This window comes from Gastrolobium bilobum, unplaced genomic scaffold (genome assembly GCF_033153095.1).
Source record: "Gastrolobium bilobum isolate Gb01-03AN ecotype WA unplaced genomic scaffold, APGP_CSIRO_Gbil_v1 utg9517, whole genome shotgun sequence".
NCBI lineage: Eukaryota > Viridiplantae > Streptophyta > Magnoliopsida > Fabales > Fabaceae > Gastrolobium > Gastrolobium bilobum.
Window position 1 is genome coordinate 27,643 of NW_026899914.1, and position 11,106 is coordinate 38,748.

An 11,106-nucleotide genomic window follows, 5' to 3' on the forward strand; every position below is an offset into this window, starting at 1 on the left:
GAGAAGCAATACAGACCATCACTGCCAAGAGCTCCTCGAAGCAGAATCTGATGAGACTCCTGAGATTTAACAAAACAAACATTTGGATGAAACTCAAAGTAGACACAATTGTCTCTAGCAAATTGACTAACACTCATGAGGTTTTTCATTATGGAAGGAACAACAGAAGATTTTTAAGATGCAAATGTTTATTAGAGTCATAAGGAGACACACAATTTGAAGACTTGATAAGAGCCACTTAGCTGCTGGCTCTGGAGTAAGTTCATTGAATTTCCAATGACATGATAGGAGGCACCTGAGTCAGGGAACCACTCAAGAGCAGGAGAAATAGGAGGAGTTGGCAACAAGCCAGGTTGAGCTGCTATCATGGCCTGTGGTGCAGTAGAGATAAGCCTAACATACTGATAGGAACGTTGATGATGCAGTTGTTGTCTCTGAGGAAAGAACTGACTATTTGATGAAGCTTCAGGAGGTGGAAGGTTGGGTACGAAGTCTGCATCAAAACGATGCCAACAGGTCTTCACATCATGACCGTACTTGTGACATAGTTGGCAATAAACTTGCAATCTGGCACCAGGCCCTCTACCTCTGTTAAACCTTCCATTAAAACGTCCTTGGCCTCTACCTGAACCATTGGAACGAGAAAAATCATCAAATCCTGACTGTTGCATAAATTGACCAGTGCTCGGTTTCTGGTTCTCGAAAACAGAAGTGTTGCTTTGTTTCTGAGCCATATTCACATTGACTGATTCAAGAAGAGCTTTATTCTGTTTCAGAAGCATTTGTTCATGCGTCATTAGCTCAATAGCTTGATCCTCAATAGAATATGGATTTTCCCGTCCATGAACAGTGGTAACAAATGCATTGTAATCAACTGGAAGTCCTTCCAGTATATAATTAGTTCGATCCTCATTTGTGACTGGATTGCCTATGGCTTTGAGCAAATCACACAAGGTTTTAATTCGAGTTAAGTATTCTTTAGCAGATCTGTTACCTTTCTTGATAGATCTGAGCTCAGAACGTAGGTGACGAGATCTGGATTTCATCACGCCATGGAAGAGCTTGTGAATTTTATCCCAAGCTTCATGAGCACACTTGACTCCAAGAATTTCATTTACAACTGACTCTGAAATAGTAGACAAAAGCCACGATAGAAGCATCGAGTCCTATGTAATCCATTGAACATACTCTGGATTCTGAATTTCATTTTCGCGATCTTCCACGGTCTTGTACTGAACATGAATTTTTGGATTTACTAGATGACAATGCAACTGGTGAGATGTAATAATCGGTTCAATTATCTGGTTCCAGAACAGATAATTGTCTTCTGTGAGTTTGACGGTGATTTGGTGATTGAAGAGAAGAGGCGCGTGATTCTCCATTGATGCTGAAGCGGAAGCCATAGTGTAGCTCGAAAAATGGATCAGGCCCTCAGGATGAGGGCTCTGATACCATATTCGAATATTGTGCATAAGCCATAGATGAGAGAAGAAGAGAAGGAGAGAGAGAGAGAGAGAAAGAGAAGAGTGAATATCTGAGAATGTATATTACGATTGATGTATGTGATATAAGGCATCCTGATATATATACAGTAAGCCAAAACAAAATTGTAACTGACTAAAAGGAATTTATCAGCTACATGCAGATACATTGGATAAAGGTACAATACAATAAGATACTATATCTAATAATTCTAAAATAAAATATAAAAGTAAATTGTGAGAAGAGAAAGAACGAAGAAGAACGAGAACGGTGACTCGGTTGCTGACTCGAGACCACTCGTCGGCCTTGAAGAAATGCCCTTCGGATCGGTTTGGTGGTTCGTCCATGTCAGGATCTCATGTTCCATTGTCGTCTTCGCTGGAATCATGTTCGATCTGGGTTGGGTTGTGAAGAAGTGATAATAAAAAGGGAGGGAAAAAAAGAAGGGTTACTTTGGAGGTGAAGAAGAACAAGAGGGAAAATGATGTTCCTGAGAGATGACTCGTTGATGATGATGCTCCGATGACTGTTGATGATACAAATATGGGTTGTATGGTTGTCTCCTCCTTAACCACTTGTTTTTTAACCTTGGTTATAATCCATGGTTAAGTTCTTTCACCCCACTTGAGTTAGATGTGACTAATAAATGTCCTTTGGCCTCACCGCGTACGTGTTCTGCTACAAAGATTAGATTTTTTATTTAAAGTGAATATAATAATGACTTGTACAGGGCGTTTTCTTTGAAAGACAGTGGGCAATTAAGTATGGATCTATGATGGGATGATAGTGCCACAAATTCTATAGTCCAAGTACAGAGGTACACATTCCGAGTATAGTATAACAAATGTTCAATTGTAGATTATAAAAATCAATTATATAATTTTAAATAGAATATGCATGATAATTTATAGCATGGGATATTTATTATCACAACTCATCTCAACTCTTACAAAAATAATACTAATTTATATATATTAATATAAATTATATTATATATATTAAAATATTATTTAATATCAAAATGTGTCTTAACGTGTCGAAATTTAACATTTTTTAGAATTAACGTGTCGGAGTGCCGTGTCGTGTCGTATCTCGTGTCCCGTGTCGGTGTCCGTGCATCATAGGTGGTGGTTGAGTGATGGGTGGTGATGGTGACGATAACGGGTGGTAGAGGTGGCCAGCAGTTGGACGGGGGCATAGGCTATCAACAAAGTTCGTAGGAAAATAATATATGACTATATTTAGATTGAGAATGATGTGACATTTGCTATCATATCATGATCATTCCTACCTGAGTCTCCTCTTAAGATAGCTTATCCTGTTGTGGATAAGATAAAATGAGTCAGCAAGATAAGTTTATTATATCCTATTAGTTTATCAAATAATGAAAAAGAGTAGAATATGATAGCTTATCATATCTTGACCATCAAACAAGTCTAATAATAATAAATTTTACATATATTAATAATAGTATTTAATAGTATCAATGTGACGCATCTCTGAAATATCAGCACCAACGTCATCTGCATAAAAAAAAATATTGAAGATATTTAAATAAAAAATTGTAATATAAATTTAAACAGGAATAATTGATTGAGCCAGCTACCAAACAAAAGCAGTGCTCCATAATTTAAAGTGGCATGAAGTCTTCGTCAATCATGACTCTTAACCAATATAAAAACACACACACACACACCAAGCACAAACATGGAGAAGGGTGGCAGCTAATGAAGAGGAACTGAAACTCGAATTTCACCCGACAACCAGGTTCTGATTCTGAATCCATTCTCAAATTATTTTCACTTTTTTTTTCTTTCTCAGATAAATTAATAGAAAAATTATTAATGTGTTCGGGATGGCCTTCGTAACCCAACATAGTGGGTTGCCCATGAAAGCCCATCAGGGATCAAACCCCTGTGTCTTTACAGTGAGCACATAGATGATTTAGAACTTTTTTGGTGTGATGTATAAAGTTTGATAATATAAACTTATATTATACGTTATGACATTTTCAGTTATTTGGTGTGACTATCGTATAGTATAAACTTATATAATAGAACCCCTTAATACATCAAAATAATGTATAACTTAATCAGGCCTAAAGAAATAGATTAGGCCTGATAAGGAATTGATGTATTAATTGCTTATAAGTACAATTCTCAATAACTAATATATCATTTCAATATTAATATATTAAAATAATTTTTTTAATATTTTAATTTTTAAAATATTAGAAAATATTATCTTATACAATATCATATACCAAATGTTGAATAATATTAAAATTTAATCACATGTTATATAATCAAATTTTATCCTATCAAATCTTATCTTATATATATATTAAACATGCCTTTCACTCCTTGCATAGCTGATTCCTTGTACAGCTCATTATTGTATATGCACTATTATAGAGTAAATAGTTAACCTCTTCTCTCTCCTATGATGAGGGAATATCTTTCATCTGCATAAAATCCTCTTCTCCTGTCTGTTAACCATCTTCGTCATGAACTGTTATACTGTCGGATTTTAAAGTCATCATGGCCCCTAAACATTTCTCTATTCGTGATATAGGAAAATATCTTTTATGTTCCAGAACCACTCAATGATTTGATGCTCTTTCTCACAACACTAATTTGTTCTTTTCTTTTTTTCTCTTATTATTTTTTTTCTTTCTTAATTTTATCCTCTTATTTACACTAAGGGACCACCATAAAAATAGTGATGTCAGACCATAATAAATTATCTCGTGATATAGCACCCAAGTTGACTTTTCAAAAGTTTTGATTCATATATCACCTGCTCCTCGAGCATCCATAAATCGAGGTACTTTATTTCTCGAGACATACAAAACTAGCTCTAACTCTATTAGAGCTCAAATGTAATTATCGTTTACAAGTTTAAACATTTGTAGTTAAATGAGTCTTTGCATCATATCAGAAATTGTGATTAAGTAGTTATGAATTCGAGTTTTACCATCTTTATTTTCTAATAAGATTAAAAGGTAAATTGAAACCAACACTAGGTAAATAAAAAAAAAAATCATTAATATGTTCATCAAATATTTGATTCTTTAAATATTTACTTTTAATGTTAGTGTCTTGTTAATTTCTTCCTCCTTGGTGATTCACTATGCGTTTTGTATTTGCAAGTTATACCAACAACATAATTGATTAGCTATTTGTTGCACATACTAACTTGTGTGTTCTCATGTCTTTCTTTTGGCACTAACTCGGTTTAAGTGGAGGCAAGAAAATAAAAATATTATAATTTAAATAAATAATTATGAAATTATTGCAAGTTGAAACTTATTTATAAATGTGTAGCAATCAGTGTTGCCTAAATTCAAGTAGACGTTGTTATCAAAAAAAAAAAAAATTCAAGTAGATGCGATTGGGGTTATTGTATGCAGCCTTATCTTTTTTTCTTTTTCTTTTTACAAAAATATTATTTTCCATATTAAAACATGTGACTTTCGAGTGACAAGAAACAATTTTGTTGCTGCCTTAGGGCTCCCTCTCACCTTAATGTTACTTACATAAATCTTAAAATTTAGTTTTGTCTTTAAAAATGAGTTAATAGTGAGAAAGTAAGTTAACGTGTAGAAATTTTGAAGTTCATTTCTCTGTATTGTAAGTGCACTAAAGAAATAAGTTTATTAGATTTTAAAAGTTTGAAAAAAAGAAAAAGTAAATTGTAGAAATAAAAATATTCGAAGAACATAGTTTTTTTTTTTTTTGTAATGTAGAACATAGTTTTATTTCAATTGTTTGTATCAAGGGATAATAAGCTCTCATGTTGCAAGAATTCCAAAAAAAATTTTGCAAAATATATATTATGAAAAGTATATAATTATAATATCGAAGTTATTTTTTAATACCCCTTGTATCTATATACTACAGAAAATATATAGTTATAATATTATTATAGCTATGTATTTCTATTCATCCTTGTATCAATCACAAGTGTTTCCTTTATGTGATGGTTGATCTGTTTGCTTAGCAGCTAGAGAAAATGGGGTCTGTTGATGAATATCATATCCAACAAATAATTGTCAACATGCCAGAAAAGATTGAACCTGCCCTGTGGCCTGATCAGTGTTGTATCTACAATGTTCCTGCTAGTCTTTTTCATGTGAAAGAAGATGCCTATACTCCTCTATTGATCTCAATTGGCCCTATCCACCATAACAACCAAAAACTAAAGGAAATGCAAAAGCAGAAACACAGATATTTTCTTTTCTTTTGGGAAAGCCTAGTGAACAAACATGATTTAGTGCACTATAAAGCCTTCCTTGAACAAGAAGAGCAAAAAATACGCCATTGTTACCAAAAGAACTTCTCTGAAATCAGTAAGGAAGAATTTGTGGAAATGATACTGTTGGATGCTGTGTTCATCATGGAGCTATTTTTTAGGGAAAAAAAACTGAGGGAAACAAAACGATGTGAACACAAGGATGATTATATATTAACTCAACCATGTGTTAGCAAAAGTATCCAGTGTGACTTGTTGCTGCTTGAAAATCAGCTTCCAATGTTTGTGTTGGAAAAACTATATGGAACAGTTGTCCCATGCAATGTCAAGAAGCATACCACATTTGTTGAGCTTGCATATGAGTACTTCCAATCTTGTTATGCTCATCAGGTATCTTCAGAGAGAGAATCTGAGCCAAAGAAGTGGGAGAACTCACTACATTTCACTGATCTTGTTAGATATTCCTATCTCCCCATTGAACTGAGCTATGACAGTGACAGTGATAAAAACAAGCAAACTTGTTTTCTAAGAACAGCAACAAAGTTGAATGAGGCTGGGATAAGCTTTGAGAAGGATGATAATAGACGCTTGCTTGACATAAAGTTTGAGAAGAAGCCATTCTTAAGCTTGTTTCTTTGCTTGGGATGCTTGCCACACTCCAAGTGTTTCAAAGCTCGATTTCTATTCCCCATTTTAAAAGTAGACCACAGAACAGAACGTGTTCTTAGGAACCTAATAGCACTTGAGCAGTGTCACTATCCTGAGGAGCCTTACATTTGCAACTATGTTTCTCTAATTGATTCTCTTATTCATACCAAAGATGATGCAGAGTTGCTGGTTGAGAAAGAAGCTATTGTCCATGAACTGGGAAGTGATAAGGAATTGGCAAATCTGGTTAACAATCTTTGCAAACATGTGGTGACAAATTCAAACTGTTACCACCAAATTATGAAAGATATTGATGAACACTACAACAACAAATGGAAATGGGCAATGGGTACATTCAGGTGGGTGTACTTCCGTGACCCTTGGAGAAGCAGTTCTACTGTAGTGGGGATTGCTGTTCTAATATTCACCATCTTCAACTTTTGTCGTGTAATTCAGCTTATATTTTAGTTATTTCGGAATTATTTATTGAATCACCTTCTCTGTATTATATCATTATCAGTTGTTAGTGTCTTTCCGTTTTTTAGTGTCAATTAGAAAGTTTAATGGTCTTTTAAGTATGAAGTAATGACATGTGACGACTGCACTAAGTTGTTTAATAAATCTTCTATTAGCGATGTAATGGATAAGTTATGTGTAGTATAATGAGTCATTAAATTAATGTTTATTCAGGTGTAATGTGTTTTTTAATTGTTATTTTTCGGTTTTAGTTTCTAGCTTAAATAAGCTTGGGTTAAAAATAAAAAAACATTCCCTCTTCCAAACCGTATTTTCTACATCTTATTTTTATAACATCAATATTTGTAGCACTATAACTCTTCAATTTCTCGTTTACTTGTACTAAAACTAACTTGCTTATAAAATGTTGCTCATATGTGTGATGCTGCTAGTACATCCTGAGTTCTTGGAAAGGTGCTAAAATGATTGATGACTTTTCTAAATCAGGCTACTTCAATAGGGAATAAGATCCTCTAATTTTTGTTATAAACTGATATCCTCTAAGAATCTTTTTAAGTTAAACTTTGAATTGAGGTAGAAAGTTTCCCTAGCTTTTAAATGGATCCAATTTGGCCAAATTTCATTAAGTGTGCAAATCATTATCAGAACTGAAAGGTAGACTGTTTCAGTGTAATACAGCCCCAAAATATCCCAAGCAGCATCAGACTCTAACCATTTCGCTTGAACCCAAGTAACTACATTAAAATCAGTTAACCAAATTAAATTACAAAAAGTAAAAATCAAGATTCTAGACATCCAAAGTCAAATAAACAGTTAACTTGGACTAAAGCTGAACCAGCAATACTATACTAGTTGTGATGTATAAGGTCTTATAGTATAAATTTATATTATATATTATGATATTTTCAGTTGTTTGGTGTGACCATCGTATAGTATAAAATTATACAGCAGGATTCCTTTATACATCAAATGATGTATAATTTAATCATGTATAGGAGTGATGGATTAGGCCTGATAAGGGATTGATATATTAATATTGCTTACAAGTACAATTCCCAAGAACTAATATATCATTTTAATATTTATATAGTAAAATAATTTTTTTAATATATTAATTTTTAAAATATTGGAGGATATTATCTTATACAATACTATACCAAACGCTGGATAATATTAAAATTTATTTAGGTCTTATACTATCAGACCTTATATTATATTATGCACCAAATATGTCCTCAATTGGTTATGATGTTTTGATATGACATTATTATATCAAAGGAAAAAACAATTGCTATTTTTCTGACACCCTTATATTAAAGTGAGGGATCTTGTTATAATAAGAAAAGAGAAAAAGATTGTAGAATATAATAAAATTCACTAATTTTTATAAATATAATAAAAAATATTATGCAATAAAAAAAATATTAAACTCCATAAAGAATATATTAGAACATTCATTAATGAATTAAATAGACCGGGAGTCTGGACACGTCGTATCTACTGCTGGGCACATACTTCAAGGAGTGATTTTTATTATTTTCTTGACTAGACTCTAGCTTTTCAGCTTTTAGTTTCACACCGCTGGAATTTGGTATATAATAACATTTATTTTAATGCTTCCTTACACGTGTCATATATAAGGGTGTTCTTTGGTTTAATCACCCCTGTTGACAGAACTTGCTGATTTTGAACCAATTCGATAAATCCAATAATTTGAATCGTATCAACTGAATTTGGATAGGTTGATTAGATAACCGGATAAGTGTTGTTTTTGAAAATATTATATTTACAAATTTTTTAATTATATTTTTATAAATTATATTAAATATGAGTAATGATCTTTCAATCAAGAATATATGATCAATCATATTTCGTATAACTTATAAAAAAATTTGCAAACAGATCATTCTCATATATATATACATATATATATATATATAGCGAAAATTTATATTTATAAATTTTTTGTTTACAAACTACACTAGTTGTAAGTTGTAACCGGTCATACTTCAATTAAGAGTGTATCCGATTATAATTTGTAAAAAAAATATGTAAACAAATCTTTTCTTTTATTTATATATATATATATATATATATGAGGTAGAATTATCTATTACCACATAAAAAATATTAATCCTTTTGTTAGATTGAGATATTTTCAGTTTAGATTTATTTGATCCTGTAAATCTGTTACTGTTTTTATTTTATAGGAACGTTTGTTTAGATAGAAAAATATTAGGAAGTTTGTTATTATTTGATCTTATCTCAGATCAGAATTCATTTGTATATATACTCTTATTTGAGAATGAATAAGATAACAGAGAATTATTTCAATTTGACATGGTATCACCGAGCTGTGTTCTTGTTCCTGGGAAATAATTATTGGTCCCACATCGTTTCCCTTACTATTTTTTCATTCCTCCTCACCCACCCTCTCTTCGAACGTCTCATTCTCGAACGGCCGAACTTTTCTTTCCCTTCTTTCTAAAACTCCCAAATTTATTCAAACTCCTACTTCCATTCCCCGAATCTTCCTTTCTCCCCTTCCCAAATATCCCAAATTTCATCAACTCCCTCTTTCCATTCGATCTCAGTAATGGATTCTCCACCACATTCTGATTCTGACTCACCACAAGACACCCCTGCTCCTCAGAATCCTAACCCTAACCCTCCGAACATTGTGATTCATCAGGATAACTCCTCTCTTCCCTTAACCATAATCTTGGATGATTCCAATTACCCATTATGGTCTCAATTGATGGATATGCGCATTGGCGCACGCAACAAATCTGGCTTTCTTGACGGCACAACTCTGAAGCCTCCACCCTCTGATCCGTCGTATGCCACCTGGGTAACCGACAACAAAAGAGTCAAAAGCTGGTTAATTGATTCTATGAACCCTAGCCTTATGCAGCGCTTCATTCGGCTGGAAACTGCCCACGAAATTTGGGAGGCAACCTCTCGAACATTCTATGATGGTTCAGATGAAACTTGTTTATTCGATTTGAACCAGCGGTCATTCTCCACTAAGCAAATGGGTAGGCCTCTCTCCACCTATTATAATGAACTTCTTGCTCTATTTCAAGAAATTGATCACCGACTCTACTCCTCCAACACTGTGGAAGGGGTCACCAATGGTCATTCGGCCCTCTCTCGTCTACGTGTTCACATTTTTTTGGCCGGTTTGGACTCTGAATTTGATCAAATTTGTGGTGAAATTCTTCGGAAGGATCCCAAGCTTGATCTGGAATCTACATATGCATATGTCCGCCGTGACTCCCACCAACGCCAATCCATGGGTGCTCCAAAACCATCTTCTGATAACACGGCACTCCTTTCTCATCAGGCACGGATTCCTTCCCGTCCACGAAGTGAGAAATCTTCTGGGAAATCATCCTCACTTGTTTGCACTCATTGTGGTGTTTCGGGACACTCCAAGCAACGATGCTATGAACTAATCGGATACCCTGAATGGTGGGACTTCACACTCCGGCCCCGCAAGAAACTTCCGAACAAAGCACCTGCTCCTTCTCCACCCCAAGCGAATGTTGCACATGCAGGAATTTTGGGTAAGCAATTTGTTTTTTCTGCACAAAGTAGGAATTCTACTTGGATTATTGATACAGGAGCCTCCAATCATATGGTTCAGGACTCCTCCTTGTTGCATGATTTTCAACCTTGTTCCCAATCTTTTATCTCTACTGCCAATGGGGGTACTTCCCAGATTACTGGTCAAGGATCTCTAACTCTATCTCCTAATTTCACCCTTTCTTCTGTATTATGTGTTCCCACTTTAGCATTTAATCTCTTATCTGTTAGTCAATTGACTACTGATCATAATTGCTCTGTTATTTTTGGACCTACCTTCTGTTCTTTTCAGGACATCCACCAGAGGAAGATGCTTGGTTGTGGTGTTAAATATGGGGACCTCTATTATTTGGATCTTGGACCACGCCCTCAGAATTCCATAACTCAGGCGTATGCCACATTAAATAAATCGAAGGCTTCTGCTGACATTTGGCTATGGCATCGTAGACTAGGTCACTTATCATTTGGGTATTTGCAAAAATTGTTTCCTAAGTTGTTTTCCTCTTTGAATCCTTCTGAATTCTATTGTTCTATTTGTGAGTTGGCTAAAAGCCATCGCGTCCCTTATTTTCCTAGTTTGAATAAAAGTACCTTTCCTTTTCAAGTTGTACATTCAGACGTTTGGGGCCCTGCCAAGGTGCCATCTCTTTCCCGCGC

The 11,106-nt window shown here is 34.2% G+C and overlaps 1 protein-coding gene across 1 annotated transcript; it reads left to right on the forward strand.

The window, feature by feature from the left end:
- Positions 1-3,191: 3,191 nt before the first annotated feature.
- On the forward strand, positions 3,192-6,881 carry LOC133294184 (UPF0481 protein At3g47200-like). Its single transcript, XM_061492829.1, has 2 exons — positions 3,192-3,249; positions 5,488-6,881. The coding sequence occupies exon 2, from the start codon at positions 5,497-5,499 to the stop codon at positions 6,850-6,852; it is 1,356 nt and encodes a 451-aa protein (XP_061348813.1). The 5' UTR covers positions 3,192-3,249; positions 5,488-5,496; the 3' UTR covers positions 6,853-6,881.
- Positions 6,882-11,106: the final 4,225 nt, after the last annotated feature.